Below are 27,723 nucleotides of genomic sequence, written 5' to 3' on the forward strand. Positions count from 1 at the left end.
AGAATATTTTATTGCATGTAAGGAATTCTTTTGGTTAAATACTAGCTAATAAGTCTATAACCCTATAATTAGTCAAAAGACATTAATTTCATATCAATGTTCGCGCTATGGACTTGGTTTGACAGTAGACCATCAATCCCTGAGAGGTCAACCTATTTCTACAATTTTACTTTTTTTTTTTTTCTAGGGAGCTGGTAGATACATCTATTGCAAGTTTGGACCCAAAAGCTCCCAACTGTTGGGCATGAAAATTAGAACTACTAGACACTAAGTCCATTTTGGCAAATACTTCAAATTTGTCAATTATGATTATAGCCCTTGTGTAACTATTACAGGCGTTGGTTTCAATTGAATTAAAAGTCTAATGTGATACATTATTATAAGTTCAAGTAACAAAATGCTTTACAAGAAATTTTAAGGAAGAAATGATGAATTCTAACAGTTCATAAACAACTGTAGAAGTTCTACCATTGACCGGAGATTATGATTCAGTGCATTCTATCAATTCATAACAGTTTAGATTTGATATTGTTCATTTCTCTAAGCACTGTCTCAATATTGCATGCTCCTCTCTCTTGGGGATTCTCTTGAGCAATTTAGAGCTATTTCCATGATAAACGATATGCAATCCAGCTTTTCTGCAAAGTGTTCTTCATCCTCCTGCAACAAGTTGGCATCTATAATCTGATATAGAGCATTAGGCATAGAACTTTGCACCAAGTCCTTCAAGCTTGAATTGCCGTTGAATCTTGCATCATTAGGCTTTGTCCTTGTGAAGACTTCCATCAGCATGATTCCATAACTATAAACATCACATTTTGTCGATACGAGTCCTTACAATCCATATTCTGCAAAGAATGCCAGGTTTAAACAGAGATTCACCAAAAAAAAAAAAATGTAAAATTTTGAAGGTAAATTAATTACAGAAAAACAGTACTTGATATATATGTTCAAGAAATCTACTAATCTGGTACTACATAACCAAACGTAGCTATCGTTGCAGTGTGTGTAATACCATCTTCCTGATTCAACAGCTTTGCAATCCCAAAATTACTTACATGTGCAATCATATCTTGATCAAGCAAGACATTACTAGGCTTCAGATCACAATGAACGACTGGGGTTGAATAACCATTATGGAGATAATGCAATGCGCATGCCACATCAATCATTATGTTTAATCTTTGTTTCATATCTAGAAAACAGCTGGGAGAATGCAACCATTTCGCAAGACTTCCATTTGGCATTAATTCAAGCACCAAAGCCTTAAAATCATTGTTAGAGCAACCGCTGATGACCTTGGTTAGATTTCGATGGCGAAGGTTCCGTAGTACTTCACATTCTGTGTAAAAACTCTTGAGTGCCCTTTCAAGTTGTACATGGAATACTTTTACAGCAACTTTTCTCCCGTCATTAAGAGTACCACAGTAGACCGATCCAAATCCCCCAGTACCGAGCAAATTGCCTTCATTATAGCGATCAGTTGCTTGCAAAAGCTCATAGTAGGAAATCCTTTCATATGTTCCCAATGATAATAAAGCATTGTCATTGGAAGCTCTATCTTTCTTCTTGTGGTATCGTAGGTACACCAGAAAGACGGCCAAAGCACCCAAAATTGCAATAATCCCTAAAAAAATTAATACAATCCTAGTTGTCTTTGATTTGTGATGATTGGAGATTTTTGGGCATGGTGGCACATGAAACCTTGTAGGTCCACATAATGCTTCATTGGAAATGAATGATTCACTAGTGAAATTTTCAAAAGGGCCTCCACTAGGAATTTGGCCTCTCAATTTGTTGAAAGAAACATCGAAGTACAAAAGGGATTGAAGCCATTCGAGTGAGCTTGGGATCAAACCTGACAGGTTGTTGTGTGACAGGTCTAATGTTTGCAAGCTTACCATCTTCCCCATCGACTCAGGCATTGAGCCCTGAAATTGGTTTTGTGCTAAAGATAGATAATTCAAGTTCCCTAATTTCCCTATTGCACTTGGAATATCTCCTGAGAACTGATTCACTGACAAGACCAATGTTGTTGCAACCTCCAAATTTGCAACTTCAGGTGGTAAAGAACCTGTTAAAGAATTAGAGGATAGGTTGAGCTCTATTAGATCTTTGAGCTGCCACAAGTTCGAAGGGATACTAGAGTCCAGCCTATTTGACTCGAGGTAAAGATATCTCAAAGCAGTAAGATTTCCTAGACATTCTGAAATTGGCCCCGAAATCTGGTTCGTATCATAGTACACAGAATATAGTGTCTGTAATCCGCACAGAGATTTTGGAAAAAATCCACTAAGTTTGTTTTCATAAAGAAACAAACCTTGAAGATTCTACATACGTCCTACAGATGTTGGAATTGGCCCCGTCAACTGATTCCCATACAAACTTAGCAACAACAAACTGCTTAAATTTCCAATTGATTTTGGGATTCTACCTTGGATGTTAGATTTATATCCATAAATTCTTTCAATGGAGGTAGAAAAATTTCTAATGGAAGCTGGAAGTTTACCATTTAATAATGGCATTTTGTCAAACCCCAGAGCTCTCAGATTTCTGCAGTTTGTTAAAGAAGTAATAAATCCCAGTTCTTCATTTGAAGAATCACTTCTTAGAAGGTTGGAAGATACTAATATCCTTTCAAGCAGTTGTAGGTTTCCAAGGGATCCAGGAATAAAACCACTGAATTTGTTTTCATCCAGTTCAAGGACGATGAGTTGAGACAGATTTGAGATTGAGCCTGGTATAACTCCACTAAGGTTGGTTGTGTCGAGATGAAGAAATTGTAGCATGGGAAACCCATAACCGATGCTTGATGGAAGATTTCCTTGAAGAGAATTGTTTGAAAGTGATAGTATTCCTAATGTGGAGATGTTGAAGATCCCTACAGGTATGGAACCTGTTAATCTATTATTTTCTAATACCAATGTTTGCAAGTTGGATAGATTGACAAGCTCAGAAGGCATTGCACCTCTAAAAAAACCACAAAACTTTTCCAATTATTTGTGGGTATAAGACATTTACATAAGAAGATCTTAAATTTTGTTAACTTAAGTAGCAAGCTTCATTAAGCAAATAACAATTTTAGTTATAGACGTAGTACTTATATTTTAGTTGTACACGAGTAAGCGTATCTTACCACTATCTTAACAAAATTTAGTATTTTTTTGATTATTCACTTGTAGTGCCTTTGAATACTTCAAACCACCGCAGCGTTTTCCCACTTAGATTCTCTTACTTTATATTTGGTTCCCTTTTTTATTCTCGACTTTGATTTGCTTAAAATTTTAAGGATGAACTACATATAATCTCCCGTGATTTTTCATATTGCCACATAACCCCTCTTAAGGTTTCAAAATATCCTCGTAACCTCCTTTAATTTTATGCAAAGTGAAAAATTGATTCAAAGCACTAGCAATTATGGTGATTAAGCTAGATGTGTTTTAAAAAATGTGTGTAATAGAATCATAACACCTACTCAATCCCTCTTTAATATGCAATCCACTTTATTCGCATGCAATTTTTGTATTTATTCATGTAAACCCTTTATAGTTCTACACAAGGTGGTCAAGGTATTGTTTGATTTAGTACTTAGATAAGAGCAATATTGGTATTTCAATTAACAACTTATAGAAGTTATTTTTCATCAAGTTTCTACTTTACATAAAATAATAGAGGATTATATAGATATTTTGAAACATTTGACAAGTTATGTGACGCTCTTGGAATCCACCGGGGAGGGGGAATGAGCGTAATTTACCCAAATTTGAATGATAAATTTCCACTAACGTGTTGTTGTCTTGTACGATTCGTTTATAATCCCCATACACTTTTATAGAGCTACCGCATTCTATTCCAAGCGTTTTGCTTAAAATTTACTTTAATTGCAAATCTATGATTCATTTCCAGTTACAAAGGACATTCTCATAAAATTCCATAATTAAGTTTAATTTTGTTAGGAAAGGTATGGATGAGGGACATTACAAGTTGAATTTTATCCAATTCAAACCGATTCGTATAATTTTTACTACTTTTGATGTAGACTCGTACAATTTTGATGCAATTATAAACTTAGTTGTATAAGTTTAACAAGTTGAAGTTTATACCCAAATTATACAACCTTATACCCAAAATTATAAGAATTATATAAACTAATTTGTACTGGACAGAACTCAATCTGTTACGCCCCTAATCCGAAAAGGCAGTTGTCATACACTTCTAGTTGTATGGTAGACACGGTTTTCACATTCATGTAAATTTTCCTCCGTCCATAGGACTTGTTCACACGGTTAAACTACTTCAAAGCAGATAAGGGAAATAACTAGCTTTGTTCCATCTTTAATGACCGCTTCTTGTAGAAGGGTATATATGACCGATTGCAAATATATAACAACAACTTAATTATAGGCTTGTGTCGCTTAAACATCAAAACTTTTTCAAAATCATGAAGCCTGCCAGAAATGTAAGCTGCTGTTTAGTGTTTACTATGGAAATTTATGTTGAGGTAAGTTATCCTTCATAAAAGCGGGGACAGTAAACTGATATGGACGAAAACTTTGAAGAATTTTGACCTTAAAACAATTCTTTCAAAGACTTCAAGAAGGCAAGATGTTACTTTGCAATTTGATAACGCTCTTACCTGTTAGGCCGCTAGTAGGAATTGATAAAACCTGAAGCATAGTTAAATTACCGATCTCTTTTGGAATCACCCCTGCGGAAAAGGATGTGGGATAAGGAATATGAATATTTATTATTTCGGAGAAATTCATCATACTCAATATAACGTGGTTGACATGGTGCGTCATACTTGACATAACATGGTAGACTTGATGCATCATACTCAATATAACGTTTAGAAAATCTTCAACAATCATTTGTATGTCACTGGATACCTATTTATGGGTGGGAAGTTTATGTACTTTATTTTACTATGTCGAAAGCAGATAATTATGGTTAGAAATGAAAATGGAGAATAAAAAAAAAGTAAATAAATAATCGATAGAAGTACCAGACTCGATAAATTATGCAGAATCTACAATTGTTCGTCATGACATTTAAGAATTACTAAATAGAAATTATAAATAACATGACATCCATTTCCATCCATTCTTTGAGAACAATCTAATACACCAAATCCAAATTAACCAAAGCACTAAAAGATTACTATCTTCTCATATTTTTTTTATACATCTTAGCTTATGCTCGAAGTGATAGAGCATAACAAGAGAAAGTTAGATGGCCGCACCGCCTAGATGGCAGACACATTTCAACTTGAGAGTTTGTTTAATGAATCAGACGCATAAGGACGTGGGCAGCTCGCTAACCTGTAGGGTCCGGATGGTGGGAGATGCAGTAGACTTTGAAGTATTCCAAGTGGCCAAGCGGAAGAAGAATTGGTGGGTTGATTTTCAAAAATATACTTACTATCACTACTTGTGATGAATGATGCTGATTCAGTGCTTCAATTATGAAGTTTCCTTGTGTTCTTTTCTTCCCCCCCCCCCCCCCCCCCCCCCCCCCCCCTCTCTTTGCTCCTCCCGGCTGTTAAAAAGAAAAAGACAAACAAGATGTAGCCTTTGGGCAGTCTAACTCAACAAATTCCTTTTCTCTTTTTTTGCATTATGGTACAAGAGAGACTTAAAACAGTTCATTTGCTAAAGGGTGAAGGTCAGGTGAAATGTCGAAAATTTTTTGTTTAGGCATAGTTGATTTTAGTAGTGGACTAATTTGTTTCCAATTAAGCGTCATATTTTGTTATATTATGTGTATTCAAAGACGAAAGTAAACTCAACAGGTTTGCATTTGCCAGTAAAGGCAAGAATGAAGATTTCACCTGTAAAATTGTTCAAGCCAATGTATAGCAACTGAAGCTGCTTCAAATTGCCAATTCCCTTGGGTATGAAACCACTAAAATTGTTGACGGACAAGGATAATACTTGAAGTTGTGAACATTGAGATATATTTGATGGTACTGGACCATATAAATTGTTCACTGATAGGGAAAGCCACCAGAGTTTCTGAAAACGGTTGCAGAGATTTGTTGGAAGACTGCCAGAAAGCTTGTTGCCCACCAAGGCAAGTCTTTCAAGAGAGGAAAGATTGAAGATCTCAAATGGCAATGAACCCGACAACTGATTGAAGTTAATGGCTAGTGTCCTGAGATTACCAACATGTCCAATCTCTATTGGGATCCTTCCTTGTAAAGAATTGGACGACAGGACTAATTGCTCCAGCTTTGACATGTTAGAGATGGAAGTAGGAATCAGCCCAGAAAAGCTAATGTTTCTCAGAGACAAATATTGAAGTTCGGTGAATGAACCAAGCCAAGTTGGTAACTCTCCATCGAGATTATTAATGCCGAGATCGAGGACTTTAAGTCGATGCAGGTGGGATAAATCGTGGGGCAAATTCCCATGAAAATTGTTGGCACTCAAGTTGAGATAAACAAGGAAGGAAAGATTTCCCAGATGAGGAGATATGGTTCCAGAAAGATTCATATTTGGGATATCTAATGCGGTCACTCTCAGGTGCCGAGCTACAAGCGACTCCAATCCAGTTGCAAATTGAGGATGTTAAAGTCCAGTTTTTGGACAAGATTTTGTTGGGGTCTGATGTTATTTGGGATTTGAATGCAAGAAGAGCTGATGGATCAGTGGTGATGTTCACTAGATTTTTGCCTAATGAGGATGGCATCATACATTGGACTAGGAAAACTGCAAAAATAATGTATTTGCACATTGTTCCCATCGTCCAGTGTTAAATTGAGTAGCTGCTGTGCGTTCCAAGGTATTGCAAGTCTACATGTATATATATTAGTCTGGCAACAGTGGGAAACAGATTTTCCCAAAATATATATATATATATATATATATATATATATATATATATATATATATATATGTTCATAGTATTATAATCAGGATAATGAAAAATCCATAGCCTTTACAATATTGGTGGAAGACGACCATAAACATGTCTATTTTTTAATTTTCTTTAAGTGCTTTTACAATTAGATTGAACCAATTCCACGAAAATATATGTCCTGTATTCTCAAACAGTTAGCTGAACAGGGCTTGTTTAAAGCACCCCGCATATGGTTTGGGATTTGTTGTGTGCCAATTTCATTCTGAGTTAACTGAATTCCCTGCATATGTTTGGAAAAAAAATTCCTAAAGCTATTGTTTCATTTTTAGCTACAAATGTAGAAAAGAATTGAAGGATTATTTAGTCATGTAAGACTGGGCCAATATTAATGCAAACATGAGGACTCCATTCATCAAATGGTTACAGCGAAACTACTAGGAAACCGATGGTTACCAATAAATTTCAAAATTATTAACTTCAAAAACTTTAAAAAAATTTTTTTTTTGTCTTGTTCTTTCTTTCTTATCTTTTTTTGGGCTCTAAAAACCAATACTTTTTTGTTTTATCTTTTATATGTATAGTAGATACGAAATTTATTTACCAACACCTGTATTATTCTATACTAATGGAAAAGATGTTAACTATAATTAGATTAGAGGAAATGACTCATCTTAAACCAAAGGATTGTATTAGCACACTTTGTAAATATTTCTTTTTTTACTGCATGGTGCAGGACCATAAACCGACTGACAGCTTAGAGGGATTGAATACTTGGTGGTGGCATGGGGTTTTTTTCTCTCTCTCTCTCTCTCTCTCTCTCGTTTTGGGGTAAGAAAGAAGAACTGCATTAATATAAAAAGCTAGGCCTTATTCTCATTTGATTTAGATAGAAATTTGATTATAGAGAATAATTAGAATCTATAAAAACTACTCTTTGATAGATTATAGATTTTAGCTTTTTCAGATAATTACAAAAATCTAGAATCTAAATACAAATGTAAATGGGAATGTTAAAAAAAACTAATTATTTAAAATTAAAATATATAATTAGCTAAAATAATGAATCGAGAACAAACTCTAAGTATCAGAGTAATTTACTACCATATGAGGGAATTCACACCTCTATATATCCTCCAGGCAAAAGGTCCCGTACATCGGGGGATACAAAACAAAATCTTCCTGTTGTAATGCTCAAATCTTTGCCAAGCGGTAAGCATAAACCATTTGCTTCTCTATGGATGTGCTCAAATCTGATTTGCGATCCAGATTCAAGAATTAGCACTATGTTGAATTCCCGTTTGGGCAAATATAATATACAGTAGCAAGCCCCCAAATAATTGTGCAAGTGGGAAATATGTGCTCAACATTCATTGATGAGCTGAATATCTTCCGTATAGAAGACATGGGCAAGTCTACTTGTAAATTGAATGATTGCACTCGCAAATTTCTCCAAAGTGCATCCTTACATCACAATGGACTTTTGCCTTCCGCTTTTCAATACTTAATGCGTAGAAATAATGGATCAAGTTTTTGGATGCTCACAGGTTATACGGGATAGTATTAATTGTTATAGTGCGTTTTCTTCTCTTTTTTTTTTTTGGTTTTTTTTTTTGGGGGAAAGAAGTGGGACTAAAGAAACAGAAAAGGATTGGGATAATAGACCAAGGGACTCATTAATTTTTTGAGATAATATTTCTTTTACAATAAATAATACAAGAGTATCATTGTTTGATATTAACATATAACGTACTTTCTTATATCTTTAATCGTACCTTTGATTAGTTGAAAGAAAAAAGGTGTTCAATCTATAGAACCTGAAAAAAAAAAGTACTGAATTTGAGTACTTTTACCTTTACAACTGTATACTAACAATGTTCCTCAATCCTAGAGAACCCCAAGCAGGAGTGCGATTAGACATTGTATAGATTTTGTATTTTTCTACAAAAAATAATACTATTTGGTTTTCAGAAATTCCCAAACAACGTCTAAACGAAAAAAAAAAAAAAAAGAGTGAGACAGAAAATGAATTCACCCTTGGACAATTGCATTTGTGGATTAAACACTACAAGTTTGCAAGTTGAGAGCTTTAAAGTCTTGAATACTGGCAGAAGAGTAGCACTAATCCTCTTGTTGGAACTATGTTATCCCATAAAACTTCACAAATCAAATTGCCAGCCAATTTCTGCACCCATAAACCCCTATTTTTTTGGTGTTGGTGGAGCAAATATCAGCCCAGGCAACTTCTTTCACATTGGCGTTTCCATCTTCAGGTATCCAATAAAGAGTCAAGTTGACGTTTTATCTTCTTAAGTGCTGCCACAACTTCTTTCATATTGATCCGATCTTGTGGGCATTCGGTGCAGCAACTTAGAGCTAATTTGAAGATCATTGAAACACACTCCAATTTCTCATTGAAATGCTTATCTTGTTGCCTGAGTAAGTTGCCATCTATAACCTGAACTGTTGCATTAGGTACAGATTCTTCTATCCAATTCTTCAGGGTCAAATCTTCTTTGAATATCTCATCACTAGGCTTCATTCTTGAAAATGTTTCCATCAAAATTATGCCAAAACTATACACATCAATTCTTGTTGACACTAGGCCTTCAAGTCCAAACTCTGTACTACAAGAGGAAATCTATCAATCTATCATAGTTGAAGGGAAAGAGAAAACTCATGAAATTGACACATTTTCATACAAAAAAGAGATATAAAAGTAATTAAAGCAAAAGTCAAATATGCTCAACCTGGTGCCATATATCCAAGTGTTGCAAGGGTCTTGGTATGCATAACACTGTTTCTCTCATCCAAGAATCTTGCAATACCAAAATCACTTACATGCGCAACCATATGTTCGTCAAGCAATATGTTACTAGGCTTCAAATCACAATGAACCACTGGTGTTACATAGCCAAAATGGAGATATTCCAATGCCGAAGCAACATCCGCCATCATGCTTATTCTTTGCACTAAATCCAAGCAATGGTTGTGGGAATATAACCATTTCTCAAGGCTCCCATTGGGCATATATTCAAGCACTAAGGCTTTGAAGTCTAGGTTAGAGCAACTACCAATCACTTTGATCAGGTTTCTGTGGCGAAGGTTGCGTAGAACTTCACATTCCGTATCAAAACTCCTAGAAGTGACTTCTAAGAGGAAAGTGAAAACTTTCACAGCAACAACTGTCCCATCTGTTAAAGTACCTTTGTATACAGATCCAAAACTTCCTTTGCCAAGTAAATTACTTTCATCATAGTCATTGGTTGCTTGGACAAGTTCATAATATGAAATCCTTCTCGCCAGTCCCATGGGCAACAAATCAGCATTTCTTGAAACCTCATTCTTCCTTTGGCATCTTAAAAGTAAAATTGCAACAGTTGCAACAGCAATTACTGCTGCTGTTATACTCAATATAATGCCTAACATGTGAAATACTTTTTTGTGACCCCAACATGGAGGAACATGAAATCTTTGGGCGCCACACAATTCATCATTATACATGAACGATTCGTATGTGAAGTTCTCAAAAGGACCACCAGAGGGAATTTCTCCTCTTAAGTGGTTGAAAGAAAGATTAAGATGAGTGAGATATGAGAGTACCTCCAAGGACTTTGGGATTGGACCTGATAGATTATTATTGGATAGGTCCAAAACCTCCAAGCTTGTAATATGACCGAGTGAGTCTGGAATAGGTCCCTCAAACTTATTTTGTGCTAAAGAAAGGTTGGCTAGACTTTGCAAACCTCCAATGGAACTTGGAACATTCCCACTAAGATGATTTCTTGACAGACCCAATAGTGTTATTGCCTTCAAATTTTGAACTTCTTGAGGTAGTGAGCCACCCAGTAAATTAGAGGACAAATCCAAATACAAGAGGTCAGTGAGGTTCCACAAGCTAGTAGGAATGCTTGAGTTAAAGAAGTTTCCATCAAAGAAAACTTCTCTCAGCGAACTAACATTGCTTAAGCATGATGGTATTGACCCACGAAGCTGATTTGATGTCAGATACAATTTGTATAAGCTCTTTAACTCGCAAAGACTATTTGGAATTGAACCACTCAGTTGATTGGATGTCAAACTTAAACCTTGGAGTTTTTGCAAGTGTTTCACTCCGATGGGAAGGGGTCCACTCAATTGATTTCCATGTAGACTCAAAGTCAATAGATTGCTCAAATTCCCAAATGCATCGGGAATGCTTCCCTTGATTCTACAATAATAGGCATAGAATTTCTCCATAGATGTTGAGAGATTCCCTACCGATACCGGAAGAAAACCATGCAATGGATTGTCACCAAATGATAAGTGTTCTAGATGCTTACAATTTGTCAAGTAATTGATAAAACCCAATTCTCTTGATGACGGTTCAGTTGTCAAATGATTTTCATAGAGAATCAGCCGTTTTAGAAGTCTTAGGTCCCCAAGAGAGTTTGGAATTGGACCACTAAATCTGTTTGAATTCAAGGCCAACACAGTTAATTTAGATGCATTTGAGATTGAGGCTGGTATTACTCCATCACACTCGTTCATATTGAGATAAAGTCCTTCGAGGTTGATTAATCCATAACCCATGGAGCGTGGAAGTCTTCCAGAAAGCGTACTGTTCGATAGGGCCAGTACTTGCAGTGTTGAGATGTTGAATATTTGGGCTGGTATGGATCCAGTTAGGCTATTGAAGCCCAAAAGAAGTTCTTCAAGAAGCTTTAGGTTGCCAAGCTCTTGCGGAATACTACCTAGAGAGTTAGTTACCACGTTTACAAATGTTAGCGCATGCTACGGATTAATTTACTCATGTCAGAATGTTTTAAAGAATTTACTTAAAACCTTCACACAAGTAATTGCTTTTTTTTTCGGATAAAATACTTTCACAACAACCAAGAGATATCTAAGTCAATAGGGTTTGAAGACAATAGAAAGGCAAATTTGCGTATATAGTCAACATGGAATTGTTTTTTCTTTCATATAAATGCATATATTTTTGCAGATTAATATGCTTAATAATTACAAACATGATAAAATCTAGAAAAAAACCATATAAAAAGATTCAAGCTTATATATATACATATATATATATATATAACTTCACACAAAATTTTTTTAAAAAAAAAAGGGAAGCCTAAGCTTTGGTAGTTTGCTGAGGTGATTTTGTCATTCATATTTTGATTATTACGTTGGGAAATGTTATATGGTCTTTTTTACTACCACATATGTTTAATAAGAAAATTCTTTGTATTCTTCTTTAGTTACCGAAAGTGTTACCAACTATTTTTTCAGGTTTGATAAGTAATTACCTTTATGTTGTTCTATAATTTGTGTACCTCGGGATTTCCTTCATACAAGCCTTCAAATTACTAATCAATATATTATTTAATTGTTTGAGAATATATAACTAGTAATATGTAGCTCTTTTTTTTTTTTTTCTAATTTCAGCTAAAATGCAAAAAGAGTTGGGCTATTACCAGCAAAAGTAATAGTCTCCAATGGCGAAATATTGAACACTATCTTCAATTTGATTGTTAATTGTTGATGTTCACTATCTTCAATTTGTTTAGATTCCGAATCTCTATTAGAATTGTCCCTCGTAGAGAATTGATGTTTCTAGCTTTGGTGATTAATTAGCTTTGAAATATTTATTCTAAAATATAAAACAAAGTTACATTAGATTACGAACTTTGTAATGCATGCCAAGGTCAAGAAATACTTATTAATACACGCAACTTATTATGTAAATGCCTCTTTACACTTAGTCAAATTTCCCTAAATGACAATTAAAACATGGAGCAGGATGGTACCAATCAAATTGTTCCGGCGAAGATGTAGTCGCTTGAGCGCCGTCAAGTTCCCAAATCCTTCCGGTATCACTCCAATCAAATTGTTGTCCCGAAGAAATAGTTCCACTAGCGCCGTCAAGTTCCCAAATCCTTCCGGAATCACTCCACTAAAGTTGTTGGCAAACAACCTCAGTACCTGAAGCTTCGAACACTCCGATAACGATGGTGGTATCACACCACTTAATTTGTTGAAGCCAAGGTCTAGCCATGTGAGTCCTTGAAGACGGGGACATATGCTGGATGGAAGACTGCCAGATAAGCTATTATTTTGAAGAGCAATAACTTCCAGTGAGGAAATATTGAACATCCCCAGTGGCAGAAAACCGGAAAGCTGATTAAAGTCGAGGAGAATTTGCTTCAACTTTTTTAATTTCCCAATCTCCATTGGTATTGCTCCTTGTAGAGAATTAAACTGCAGATTGAACGTCTCTAGCTTTGACATGTTGGAGATAGAAGGTGGGATAAAGCCTGTAAAGCTATTGTTCTTTAGAGAAAATTGTCGGAGTTGTTGGAAGGAACCAACCCAAGAGGGAATATTTCCGCTAAGCATGTTAATGCCTAAACTAAGGACTCGTAACCTGGACAGACGAATCAATTCATTGGGAAGTTCTCCGTAAAAGTTGTTCCTGCTCATATCGAGGGACATGAGAAATGAGAGATTGCCCAGTTGTGGAGGAATGGTGCCGGTAAGGCCCAAGTTGGAGATATTCAAGGCAGTGACTCTGCGGTGGCGGGAGCCGCAAGTGACTCCTCTCCAGTCACAAACTGAGGAAGTAGCCGACCAGTTGCTTGCCAAGATTTCGTGAGGATCCCCAGTGATTTTGGCTTTCAATGAGAGAAGGGCTGATTGATCCGAGGTAATGTTGGGGGCGGCCATGGCTAAGCAAGATAAGAGAGAACCTAGCAAGAAGAGTCCAAGGGGAAAATACAAGTGAGATAATTTCTTCATGATTAATTATACTTTCAGTTTTGCTAGCATTTAAGACAACAGACACGGGCTAATAATGTCTATTGCATGTACTTATATATATACATACCAGACACTTGGTACATCTAATGCACGTATGCCAGGACAAAGATAGAGACAATAATAGCATGAATTCTGACCGGATGAAATTTGGTTTTGGAATTATCTTCCAGATTAAAACATACTTCTGTATGGCAAGTCAAAGCTGGTTCTTTTTTACTTTTTACTTTACATCAAATTTTAAAAACCTAAATACCCTCTATTTTCTCCCAGATCATTTATAGGGGATATTAGGTGTCAATCCCCCAGAAAAAATTGTCAATTACCAATGGTTTTCAATTTCTTTATTCTTTAGATAACCACAAATTGAAGCAAGTAAATCGAATCTACAATCATAAAATTAAATAAAGTAAAAATGACATTAAAAAACTCCTAGGGTTATGAAATTCCTTCCTACTCTTACAAGTAAAATTACTGGTTAATTGAATGTTATTATCTTAACTAAACATTGTGTAATTAGGGGTGGCAATGGGGCGGGGGACACCTCCCCCAACCCCCGCCCCGTTGCATTTTAATTCCCCCTGCCCCCGCCTCGCCCCGCTTCCCCCGCGGGGGCACCCGTGGGGTTAAAAAAATTTTATTATATAATTTCATTATAATTAAATTTGAGCAAATAATCAAGTACTAAAATATCAACACATCACCAAATTATTATTCATTGTAACCTCACAATTGAAACTCATAAAATAATTAAACAAAGGTTATTTGAATACAATCTAATATAATAAAACAAATATAACTAAAATAATCAAGTTTTCACTTTTGATACAATTACAATCACTAAATTATTATTGTGTTTTTTTAGAAAAAAGTGTTATTGTATTAAGTGTAGTTAGGAATTTAACATAAATGTATTAATAAATTTAGTATAAATAATTAATAATTTTTATTAATAGACATGTATAATTAGTAGTATAATTGATAATATCATTATATATATATATAATTATGTACATATATATATATATATATTTTTTCAAACGGGTGGCGGGACGGGGGAGTATACCCCCGTCCCCTGCCCCATTTCTAAACGGGGGGAAAAAATTCCCCCCCCCACCCCAACCCCTGCTCCAATGACCCCCCACGGGGCGGGTGCCTGTCCCCGTTGCCATCCCTAGGTGTAATTTCCTAATCTATGTAAAACATGTTTTTGTAGTGAATCATCTATACTTGTTATTAAACTATAACTACTCTCGTAGTTATAAAATTAACTACAAGTTCATTTTGTCGGAGAAATTACATGAAATAATACCACCAAAGCCAAAAAAAAAAAAAAGTGCACATCTACTCTCGTGAGTGCATTTAGTGTTAAATTTTAATTCTCATTGCAAATCTAATACATTGAAATTACCATAGTTAATGTCCAGTAATCATGATTACATAAATAAAATTGCTAAATAACTTGTTCAAAATCATAGTATCAAATAACCAAGTAAACATCACAAACAAGATACAGGAAGTTCATGCATAACTCTAGACATACACTTTAACAGCACATGATGAATATAAAATCCAAATTTGTATAATAATTAAACAATAGAATCCAATACAAAAGACAAAAGAATCCAACCATGAATCTTTTATTAATCGGGCTAATGTCTCTTCAAACTAAACTCAATCTTCTTTAAAATTAGAAACATGCTTGGAAAATTGATTTTTTTTTAAAAAAAATGAAAGTTGAAAGGTGATTGAACTTGTTGGGCCAAAGTTTTTTTTTTAATCAAAAGTTATTTGTTTAAGCAAATAAACTATCAAATGAAAGTATAAAAAATGACACTGCCTAAACCCAACAAGCAACAAATGAAGTATCAAAGAATTAAATTACCAAAATTGGAAGAAAGTGTCTGAAAAACTTGGAAGAAAGTATTAAAAAAACCCTTTTACATAATCTTTTAAAGATTAAAACCGTAGAAACATATAAAAAGATGCATATTACACTTAAAAGAATATTTGGATAACTATTTCATTCACATTTTGATCTTTAAGAAAACATATATAAGTCACAACATTAAGTGCTCGTGTCCTTCCATACAGGCATTTTTCGAAAAGAACTAATAGGTTGCATTTTGTCATTTAATTTATGATTGTTTTCCCCTTAATTTTGGCCAAGCATTGCATTAATTGGTAGATTTTATTTATTTTTTGTGACTGGTGTTGTTTGTAGGGATCTGGAGCGAAAAGAAGTTAAGAACGTGATTTTAACTAGGTTTCTATACACTTCGACGTAGGTGCATCAAAGTCTAACTTTACATGACCAGAAACTCGGGATTTGACACGTGATTTTTAATCTTGAATTTTAGTTGATTTGAAGCCATGGAAGTCAAACTCTACAGCGCATACTAGTCTCCTATTTCTATTAGGACACCAGTTTAGTTAGTTATCTTGACTTTTTGGAAACAATCTTTTTATAGGAGATATAGGAGATGAAATCCAAAAAAATAGCATCGTAACTTTTTCTGTTCTCCTTTGTCATAAGAAATGAACGGACGTCTTTTCTTTTCTTGTTCATCGCACTTTTTGGAGAATGGTTGCAGCACTAAACTCAAATATTTCACGCGTGGCTTTTTCCATGATGATGAACTAAACATTTTATTCTAATAAAAAATAACAGAGGATTTGGTTCATCTAAAATTGTGAGATCGAATTGATTATATTTAATTTTTTTATTACTGGTATTCGTACATTCTCTAATTTAATTTCTTATTGTTATTATATTGTTTGAATATCAAGGGCGTCTGATATTTAATTCAATCTAATAACCTAAAATCAATTAGAGTAGTTAAATCCATAATTATTTAATTGCTTTACAATAATCGTAACTGGCATGATTGGATTTGTGTCAGGGAACATATGAGTTAATTTAAAATAACTCTCGTAACGTCTTATTTGGTTAGAATAGGGTTTCTCTAATTCTTAAACAATTGAAAAATTGAACTCTAAGGTCGTACCCAGGGTTATTTTCTTGATTAGGGCAGTAGTTAACGATCGTACCTTAATCACCAATATAGCAAGAAGAAATTGATTATCATCGCGTGTTTGACAGTTATAACTTTATTTATCCGTTAATAAGTTAAATTATTATTGCATCAGTGATCAATTTTAGTGAACCATTTCCGAAATTATTCCTTGGTTAGAATTTATTTATTAATGTTTCAATTTAATAACTTATCAGTTAGGCCTTGTGGCTATATTGAGCACTCGCTCTCAACTCACTTTCGGTCGGTATTACCTATTTGAAACGAATTATTTTTAGTTCCTGTGAATTCGACCATTTTCACGGTTATATGTAAAATTTATACTTTATTTGAATAGATATTTATTATTCAAGAACAACCGTTCATTACACCAATTTTGTGGCTATATTGAGCAGTCGCTCTCAACTCACTTTCGGTCGCACTCGCTTTCTCAACTTCTTCATCTGTTTTTTCTCCAAGACATTTTTACAAGTCTTCGACGTGTATTCTGGGCTAACGGGCTAAGACAAACCGAGACGACCAAGACTTTGGGATGTACAACGACACTACAATGCCATTTTTCCACATAATCGGAACATTATCTTCCCATTCGACATAGAACACAATTTTGTATTTTATACTCATCTTCCCAATCAAGCCGAAAGACATACAAACAAATTTTGCTGATCTTAGACGTAAATCTATGAAATTGTATTGCTTAAATTCACCATTCAATCGTTTTCCTCAGTTGCAGTCTTCATTGCAGACAGTGCCATAGTCGTCAAGGTGGTGAGGTGACTACAAATATGAAAGGGTACTTTGCCAGTGTTAACATTCTCATTTAGTGATACAAATTTATCTCTTTTTTTTTTGTTCCCACTATTTCAAATATAGTCCAATGAGAAGCAAATTGAAGGTGTGAGTAAAAAATCTTTGCTTCCTATCTTTTAACTTCATTTGATGACATGTAGAAGTATGTTGAAGGGAAAAAATCTTTGAGTTTACACAAAATGAACAAAAGAAAACAAGAAAGAAGAAAATTTTTGTCATCACAAGATGATTTGAAATAAAGCAAGAGATGCAGACACTTATGTAAACTACAAATGAGTTGCTCTATGCTCTCTTATTTTGGAAAATAAGTCGATCTCGGATCTTAAATAGGAAGTATGGATTAAATTATCTTCATATATATCTTATAGATTTTCATGAGAAAATTTCTGACCAATTGTAATTTCAATTATTTGAGATAATTTGTACAAAAGGAAGACCAATTATTAATAGAGCTGCTATATTAAAATGCAATAATACTTTATCCAAGAGAATTCACAATTAAAACAATTAAAGAGCATTGTCCAAAATGAGGAACGAAAGTTATAAAAAGTGGACCAACTATAGCCAAACGCAAAATCTAAGAACATTGGACAAGTAAATTTTTAAAAGCTTTTCTTAAAGCAAAAGCTTGGAGAGGAGGCGAGGTGGAAGGCAATGGGCATAGGGCATTTTCCCAAAATTATAGGCCAGCGAGATAAGGACTTCAAAAGTATTTCTCAAAATTTATGGGGGATCAAAGTTCAAAACCCCAGCCACCCTCTCTTTTGCAATTTCTCATTTGCACCTAACCGGCCGAGATTCATCTTTACGTACGTCAAGTTTTATACTGCTAAGAGAAAGTAACATTATTCATGGAAAGGTATAAATAGAAAATAGATAAAGCCAGCAATTTAAGATACTGATCCAAATTGAATTTGAAAAAAAAAAAGGATATTAAACGGGTTCATAGAAATAGCCTTGTACAAAATCTTCAGCTGATGCTTGCAAATGAACCCTCATTCCTTATTATTTTACTTTATTTAGTTATTTATCTATTTACTTGCTCGAATTTTCTCATATTTTTAAACAAAAAAAAAAAAAGACAAAGATCAAAATGTAGGACAACTTTCAAGTGATTTTTGAGACCTATCAACATTTCAAATCAAGACCGCAATCTCGACACCTAATAAATTTTTCCACCTGCAAAGAATGATGACAAGGGTATTGATTAATTATATTACTCTTGTGACACGTCTTTGGGTAGTTCAATAGGCCAACTGTCGTGCTTTCATTTTGACAAGTTTTATAACGCGTATCTTAAATATTTCGGTTGGGAAAATGTTACGCTTTCATTTTCAAATTTATAGCATGTGCTTATCCAGTTCTAACATGCCCAAGACTTGCAACTAACACCGACAATGGAAGTGTTTCTTTCCACAAAAATCGGCGCATCATCTTCCCAATCAACCCAGAGCTACTAATTATACCAATTTTTGAGCTTTCAAAAAACAAATAATGAGAGCTTGGGGTTAGTTGGGATTATTTTACCAATTCAAGTCTCCAATCTTTGTAGTCAAGGTCTTCTTTGAAAGTGAATGTTGGACTTTCTCAGCCAAAATGTTAGAGCTTTATGGAGATGATGACAGGTGGGCGACATTTAATTTCTGGAACGTCTCTATGGTTCATTTTGTGGCACAAGTCAAGCTTCAATTACTATTTGATACGGTAGCAATTCGCATATACAGTGTGTTGGTACCTACATATTTACATGGTTTTATTACGTTGTCCAAAGTCTTTACTTTTTATACACTTGTTTTACGTTGTCCAAATTTAACGGTAAATTTAACGGAATCCGATAAATTTAACGGGCGATACCGTTATTTTCGTTAAATTTAACTAATTCTGTTAGTTTACAATTTAATTTAAAACATGAGATATTATTTTATATATTTTGAAACCACGAGAGATTTTTTTGTATATTAGGTATATTACAGAGCTTTTTTACTTTTAACCCTTTTTCTAACCCGTACCGATTCTTTGGCAAATTTTTTCTACCCGTCGAGAACCAAGATTTCGCAAAAGGTTATAATAGTTCCCAAACCAGCATATCATAGAAAAATGAAAGAAAAAAGCAGTGCAATCCGCTTACAGTGTATGTCGATACTACATTATCAGAAGCCTACACACACATACATGTATACATCTTAAAGAAAAATCTATCTATCCAGCTATTAAACTATTCTTATTGCCCATTTATAGCCCCTTAATAATACATTGTCGCAAACAAGTCCCTTAAAACAAAGTTGGTGCTAACGGAACGAGGGGTAATATTGATCAAACACAATAATTTCTAAACAGTTTTTTGACGAAATTGTCCGTGCGACCATTGAACTATTTTTTTGCACTCCTTTGGCCCCTCAATAATGCACTGTTGCAACCAAACCCTTCAAAAAAAAAGTGTCACACTGAAGGACTTACGTCAAATTTAGCTATTAGTATTTACGAAATAAGGGGTAAAATTGACCAAGACATCAAGAGAAATGTTCTAAAAGGCGTCACAGATGAAATTGCCTCATTATTTCATCAAAGCCCAATGAAGGTTAAGAAAAATGTCAAGAAGAAAAACATTAAGAAATTTTCTTGTTTGGTCAATTTTACCCCTCATTCTGTCAACACTAACGGCTAAATTTGATGTAAATACTTAAACATGACACTTTTTTTTGTTGAGGGGCTTGTTTACGACAATGTATTGTTGAGCAGTTAAATGAACATAATAGGAATAGTTTAGGGTCGGGCAGATAATTTCCTTGATACCTTCTTGTGTTTGGTCAATTTTACACCTCATTCCGTTGGCACTAATGGCTACATTTAACGTAACCCCTTAAACGTGACACTCTTTCTTATTATTTTATTTTATGCACTTTACTTGCTAAATGGCTCACACTTGAAGCTACCTGCCCATCCCAAGTCACTCGAATCTCCCATAGCATGAAGAGCTGTAGGGATACAATATGTTGAACACACCAAAGCTAATCTCTTGTACGTTCAAATGTGATATTTATCATAAGAAAAGACAAATGATATGTTTACTCCAAAAAAAAAAAAAAAAAAAAAAAACCTCCGTGCACTCTACCCTTCTTTTTTAACTTAATGAAATAATATAAAAATCTATCAAATATTCTTGGAGACAGCATTACCCTTCTATGTATTCGCCAGTAACTCTGTCCCTTCAATTTGCTTAGTTTTTCCTACTCTAAAATGAGGTTTAAATTGTTATACAACCAAGAAAATTTCTGATACTTTATATACAAAATCACCTAATTGTGTTTACTATATTTTTCTAAAATAGTAATATCCGGGAAAAAAAGTTTTTTGGTGGTTTTTTTTTTTGTTGGGGGGGGGGGGGGGGGGGGGGGGGACGGGGGTGGTTGTATTGGGGATACCTTTTCCCAGTTCTATTGGAGTCCAAGTCTTCTTTGAAAATGAAATATGAAATTTTTCTCAGCCACAATATCAGATCATAATGTGGTTGATGGCAAGTTAGCAACATTTAATTTTTCTGGGCCTTATTTGAAGGGCTTTTCCTGTATAGCAATCTGTCAACTGTTTGTGCTCTTCATATCGGTTGGGGTGTTCAACAGAACCGCATATATGGTGTTCAGAGCGACTTGATTCCGGGGAAATGTCTCGATATGGAGCAAAAGGCCAAGAACACAAATAGTTAACTAACCGAGGAAGATGATTAACCAACAAATAGCAGAATAAGAGCGTTGAAGAAATCAGCAAACGACTACACAATGGAAAACGCTGATCAGCAATGACGCCCCACCTTATCAACCTGTCTTTAGTATCCAATCGATATTTCTACACATAACTCATATGATAAAGGCAGGTCACAACAATTTCATGGCTGGCTTAACAAATGGAAAAAAAAAAAAAAAAACACAATCTCATTCCTTTCTTCTTCCCATTGGCAGTTTAATTCCATTGAACTTCACTAAAAATTGAAGAGGACTTGGCCTATAAAATACTACCAAACTGCCTCACTATAGTACGGCCATGTTTCAGCAACGGAGGTCCATGAGGGTAACATTAATTTTCGAACCATATAAAAGCGGAATCTCCATTGCCAATCACTGACACGATATAATCTGGTGTTAAATGTGTCTTAGTTTCACCATTTTTTCTCCAAAATCAAGAATAGTCAATAGGACTAGATATTGCCAGGCCAGAGTAATGTCACACAAGTTTTAGAAGTTTGATGGGAAGTTGTATCCTCACGTAGAAACTCAGCGTGTACCCTTTTAGTGTTAATTAATTTTTTTATGATACGAGGAACACATTGCAGAACCATCCTTAATCAACCAATGCATTTTTTGAGTGTGTTTGTTTTTTTTTTTTTCACTAATTCTGACTAAGGTTTCAAAAACCTCACTCGTTGAAAATCTTTTAAAAATTATCCTTTCTCGTTGAAAATCTTTTAAAAATTATCTAATCCATTTAACTCTAAAAATGTTGAGTATCTAATCCTTTTATCCCAAATGGTATGCCATATGGAATTGCAATTAATATGTTACTGAATGCTCTGATAAGTAATATAGTGAAACTGTTTTGGCATCCATATAGACAATTCATATGGACTCTTTTCTTTTCTTTTATTTATGCCCTTGTGACTGCTATCCATCTTAGTTCTACACAATCATGACTCTTTTCTTTATGCCCACCTTGAGTAAATTCAAAAACTTTTTTGGTCTTGAAGTATATTGAGCGTAGCCCTACACATTGATGCCAATTTCACAAGTTGGTTGAGATTGTTAGGAGACAAACTCAACTAGTTAAGGCCCAACCTTCCTAGCTACAAATTTTTTTTTTTTTTTTTTTTTGGGTAGCGACATAGGTTTAATCATATTGTAGTAGGACTTTTTTTGTAGTAGGACTAATATCCCTTTGCAGGGTTATGCAAAGATTAAAAAATCCCCAAATAATCTCCCTATACTTTAGACTAATCTGGAATTTGGATGGAACCGTTTGTCTAAATGAAAGTTTGTGAAATTTCAATATTTCCCTATTTAATTATATTATCATTTTTATATTTAAAATTCTTATTTTTCCTATTTGCGTTTTTTTTTTCTTGTTTCCCCTTTTCTTCTTCCACCATCATCACCAGACCCAAACTTTTCCTATCTCTGTCGTCTCTCAAGCTATCACCATGGTCCGCCGCTCCTTCACAAACTCCTCCCATCACCACCACTACTGCGACCTTTTAATTGAAAAGCAAATCAAGACAAGACCCAAGATTTTGCTTTCTAAATCCTCTTAGAGCTTCCGAATCTATAGACGAATATACCACTATCATCACCCAAAATCGAAAGACGCCGTGAATGAACAATAAATCTCCAGCACCCCAAGAAATTCACATTCCACCCATTTTAGTACTAGTGGTGCCACTGCCAATTCAAGGTTCATCATTGTCATCATCATTCTTGGTCGCAGAAGATTAATGCACAAGCAAAGGAAAAAAGGAAGAAACAGGTTTATGCGTGCAAAATATAAAACTCTAATAAAGATTTTCATGAAACAGAACTATGCAAATGCAGTTTTTCCTCAGGATTCCTTTCAAATGACAACTTAGAAAATGAACTTAAAACAAATATATGATTGATATATCAGCATACTTAAGGTGGATAATATAACTCATTTTGCTTCATGTTTCAAATCTTGGCATCATCCTGCAACAAAAGACATTGGAAAGATTATTTGAGCGGAGCAAACTTGATCAGTAGGATTAAGTAAAAGAACGTACTTTCATGCCGAGATATTCGAAAAATACTCAATTTGACGTTTTATCTTTTGAAGTGTTGCCACAACATCCTTCATATTAGTCCGATCTCGCGGGCACTTAGCACAGCAACTCAAAGCCAATTTGAAGATCACTGAAATACACTCCAATTTCTCATTGAAATGCTCATCTTGCCGCCCAAGTAAGTTTGCATCTATAACCTGAGTGGTTGCATTAGGCAGAGATTCTTCAATCCAACTCTTCAGGCTCAAATCATCTTCGAACATTTCATCACTAGGCTTCATTCTTGAAAAGGTTTCCATCAAAACTATACCAAAACTATAAACATCAACCCTTGTTGACACCTGCCCTTCAAGTCCATACTCTGTGATATGAAAGGCAATCCATCATGCTTAAAGTGAAAAAAATAGAAAACTTGGAAGATTGACATATAATTCATGAAAAAAAACAGATAAAAAAAGCAACTAAAAAGAAGTCAAATATGCCAAACCTGGTGCCAAGTATCCAAGCGTTGCAAGTGTCTTGGTATGCAGAACACTATTTTCTTCATCCAAAAACTTTGTCATGCCAAAATCACTTACATGAGCAACCATATTTTCGTCGAGCAATATGTTGCTAGGTTTCAGATCACAGTGAACCACTGGTGCTGTATAACCAAAATGGAGATATTCCAATGCAGAAGCAACATTCATCATTATGCTTATCCTTTGCAGGAGATCCAGCCAACGGTTGTGGGAGTATAACCATTTCTCAAGGCTCCCATTAGACATATAATCAAGGACCAAGGCTTTAAAGTCCAAGTTAGAGCAGCTACCAATCACTTTGGTTAGGTTTCTATGGCGAAGGCTGCGTAGAACTTCACACTCTGTATCAAAACTCCCGGAAGTGACTTCTGCTAGTAAAGTGAAAACTTTCACAGCTACAACTGTCCCATCCGTCAAAATACCCTTATATATAGATCCAAAACTCCCTTTGCCAAGTAAATTGCTTTCATCATAGCCATTGGTCGCTTCCACAAGTTCATAATATGAAATCCTTTTTGGCAATCCCATGGGTAGTAAATCAGTGTTTCTTGAAACCCCATCCTTTCTTCGGCATCTTAAAAGTAAAATTGCAGCAGTTGTAAGAGCAATTATTGTTGCTGCAATACCTGATAGAATGCCTAGCATATGAAATACTTTCTTCTGAGTCGATTTGTGAATCCGAGGAGAAGGACATGGAGGAATATGAAATCTCTGAGCGCCACACAAGTCATCATTAGATATGAATGATTCATATGTGAAGTTCTCGAAAGGACCACTAGAGGGAATTTCTCCTCTTAAACGGTTGAAAGAAAGATTAATGTGTTTGAGATATAAAAGTGTCTCCAAGGACTTTGGTATTGGACCTGATAGATTATTATTGGATAGATCCAAAAATTCCAAGCTTAACATGTGACTGAGAGAGTCTGGAATAGGTCCCTGAAGTTTATTTTGTGCTAATGAAAGCGTTGCTAAACTTTGCAAGCCGCCAAAGGAACTTGGAATATTCCCATTAAGGCGATTTCCAGACAAATCTAATAGTGTTACTACCTTCAAATTTCCAGTTTCATAAGGTAGTGAGCCACTCAATGAATTATATGACAGGTTCAACTTCAAGAGATCAGTGAGATTCCACAAGCTAGCAGGTATGCTTGAGTCTAATAAGTTCCCGGCAAAGTCAATTTCTCTCAGGGAACTAATATTATTTAAGCATGATGGTATTGACCCACGAAACTGGCTTTGCCCCAAATAGATTCGGTACAATCTCTTTAACTTGCAAATGCTATCTGGAATTGAACCACTTAATTGATTAGCACTCAAATTCATACTTTGAAGATTTTGCAAGTATTTCATTGTGCTCGGAACGGGCCCACTCAGGTGATTTCCATCTAGACTCAAAATCATTAGGCTGCTCAAATTCCCAATTCCATCGGGAATGCTTCCCTTGATTCCGCAACCATATGCATAGAATCCCTCCATAGAAGTTGAGAGATTCCCAACTGACATCGGAAGAAAACCGTGCAGCGGATTGTCACCAAATGATAAGTGTTCTAGATGCTTACAATTTGTCAAGTAATTGATAAAACCCAATTCTCTCGATGAAGGTTCAGTTGTCAAATGATTATCATCGAGATACAATTTTATTAGAAGTCTTAGGTTTCCAAGAGAGTTTGGAACTGGACCGCTGAATCTATTTCCACCGAAGTCTAAAAAAGTCAGCTTAGACGCATTTGAGATTGAGGCTGGTATGACTCCATCAAAATCATTTGAGAAGAGATCAAGCCATTCAAGGTTGATCAATTCATAACCCGAGGATGACGGAAGCCTTCCAGAAAGCGTATTGTTCGATAGGTCCAGTACTTGTAGTGTCGAGATGTTGAATATTTGGGCTGGTATGGATCCAGTTAGGCTATTGAAGTCCAAAACAAGTTCTTCAAGATGCTTTAGGTTGCCAAGCTCCTGCGGAACACTACCTAGAGAGTTACCACGTTTACAAATGTCAGTGCATGCTACGGATTAATTTACTCGTGTTAGAATGTTTTAAAGAATTTACTTAAAACCTCATTACAAGGAATTGCTTTTTTTTTTGGGATAAAATACTTTCACAACAACCAAGAGATATTTAAGTCAATAGGCTTTGAAGACAATAGAAAGGCAAATTTGCATATATAATCAACATGGAATTGTTTTTTCTTTCGGATAAATGCATATATTTTGCAGATTAATATGCTTAATAATTACAAACATGATAAAATCTAGAAAAAACCATATAAAAAGATTCAAGCTTATATATATATATATATATATATATATATATATATAACTTCGCACAAAAAAAAGGGAAGCCTAAGCTTTGGTAGTTTGCTGAGGTGATTGTGTGATTCATATTTTGATTATTACGTCTGGAAATGTTATACGGTCTTTTTTACTACCACATATGTTTAATAAGAAAATTCTTTGTATTCTTCTTTAGTTACCGAAAGTGTTACCAACTATTTTTTCAGGTTTGATAAGTAATTACCTTTATGTATTCTATAATTACCTTTCAGGATTTCCTTCATACAAGCCTTCAAATTACTAATCAATATATTATTTAATTGTTTGAGAATATACAACTAGCAATATGTAGCTCTTTTTTAATAGTATATCAAATAGTTAGGAAGGTACCAATCAAATTGTTCCCGCTAAGACCTAGTTGCTTCAGCGCCGTCAGGTTCCCAAATCCTTCCGGTATCACTCCACTAAAGTTGTTGTCAAACAACCACAGTACCTGAAGCTTCGAACACTCCGATAACGATGGTGGTATCACACCACTTAATTTGTTGTAGGAAAGGTCAAGCCATGTGAGTCCTTGAAGACGGGGACATATGCTGGATGGAAGACTGCCAGATAAGCTATTATTTTGAAGAGCAATAGCTTCCAGTGAGGAAATATTGAACAGCCCCGGTGGCAGAAACCCTGTAAAGCTATTGTTCTTTAGAGAAAAGTGTTGGAGTTGTTGGAAGGAACCAACCCAAGAGGGAATATTTCCGCTAAGCATGTTAATGCCTAAACTAAGGACTCGTAACCTGGACAGACGAATCAATTCATGGGGAAGTTCTCCGTAAAAGTTGTTCCTGCTCATATCGAGGGACATGAGAAAGGAGAGATTGCCCAGTTGTGGAGGAATGGTGCTGGTGAGGCCCAAGTTGGAGATATTCAAGGCGGTGACTCTGCGGTGGCGAGAGCCGCAAGTGACTCCTCTCCAGTCACAAACTGAGGAAGTAGCCGACCAGTTGCTTGCCAAGATTTCGTGAGGATCCCCAGTGATTTTGGCTTTCAATGAGAGAAGGGCGGATTGATCCGAGGTAATGTTGGGGGTGGCCATGGCTAAGCAAGATAAGAGAGAACATAGCAAGAAGAGTCCAAGGGGAAAATACAAGTGAGATAATTTCTTCATGATTATACTGTCAGTTTTGCAAGCATTTAAGACAACAGACACGGGCTAATAATGTCTATTACATGTACTTATATATATATGCCAGACACTTGGTACATCTAATGACAAAGATAGAGACAATAATAGCATGAATTCTGACCGGATGAAATTTGGTTTTGGAATTATCTTCCAGATTAAAACATACTTCTGTATAGCAAGTCAACGCTGGTTCTTTTTTATTTTTTACTTTACATCAAATTTTAAAAACCTAAATATCCTCTATTTTCTTCAAGATCATTTATAGGGGATATTAGGTGTCAATCCCCCAAGAAAAATTGTCAATTACCAATAGTTTTCAATTGCTTTATTCTTTAGATAACCACAAATTAAAGCAAGTAAATCTGATCTACAATCATAAAATTAAATAAAGTGAAAATGACGTTACAAAGCTCCTACGGTTATGAAATTCCTTCCTACTCTTATAAGTAAAATTATTGATTAATT

At 35.1% G+C, this 27,723-nt stretch overlaps 2 protein-coding genes across 3 annotated transcripts; both read right to left on the reverse strand.

Annotated features, from left to right (window-relative positions):
* Positions 1-8,746: 8,746 nt before the first annotated feature.
* LOC113726183 (uncharacterized) lies at positions 8,747-13,682 on the reverse strand. 2 transcript variants are annotated; one of them, XM_027249756.2, is made up of 3 exons: positions 12,651-13,682; positions 9,609-11,591; positions 8,747-9,480 (listed from the first exon to the last, which is right to left on the reverse strand). In XM_027249756.2, the coding sequence occupies exons 1-3, from the start codon at positions 13,636-13,638 to the stop codon at positions 9,128-9,130; spliced, it is 3,324 nt and encodes a 1,107-aa protein (XP_027105557.1). In that variant the 5' UTR covers positions 13,639-13,682; the 3' UTR covers positions 8,747-9,127. The 2 variants fall into 2 exon arrangements, with proteins under 2 accessions (XP_027105557.1, XP_027105559.1); XM_027249758.2 differs by having other exon boundaries at positions 9,239-9,485.
* A 9,331-nt stretch (positions 13,683-23,013) lies between these two features.
* On the reverse strand, positions 23,014-27,276 carry LOC113726184 (uncharacterized). Its single transcript, XM_027249760.2, has 4 exons — positions 26,469-27,276; positions 23,771-25,774; positions 23,284-23,644; positions 23,014-23,209 (listed from the first exon to the last, which is right to left on the reverse strand). Exons 1-3 carry the CDS (start codon positions 27,238-27,240, stop codon positions 23,286-23,288), a joined length of 3,135 nt encoding a protein of 1,044 aa, XP_027105561.1. The 5' UTR covers positions 27,241-27,276; the 3' UTR covers positions 23,014-23,209; positions 23,284-23,285.
* Between the last annotated feature and the right edge of the window lie 447 nt (positions 27,277-27,723).

Source organism: Coffea arabica, chromosome 2c (genome assembly GCF_036785885.1).
Source record: "Coffea arabica cultivar ET-39 chromosome 2c, Coffea Arabica ET-39 HiFi, whole genome shotgun sequence".
NCBI lineage: Eukaryota > Viridiplantae > Streptophyta > Magnoliopsida > Gentianales > Rubiaceae > Coffea > Coffea arabica.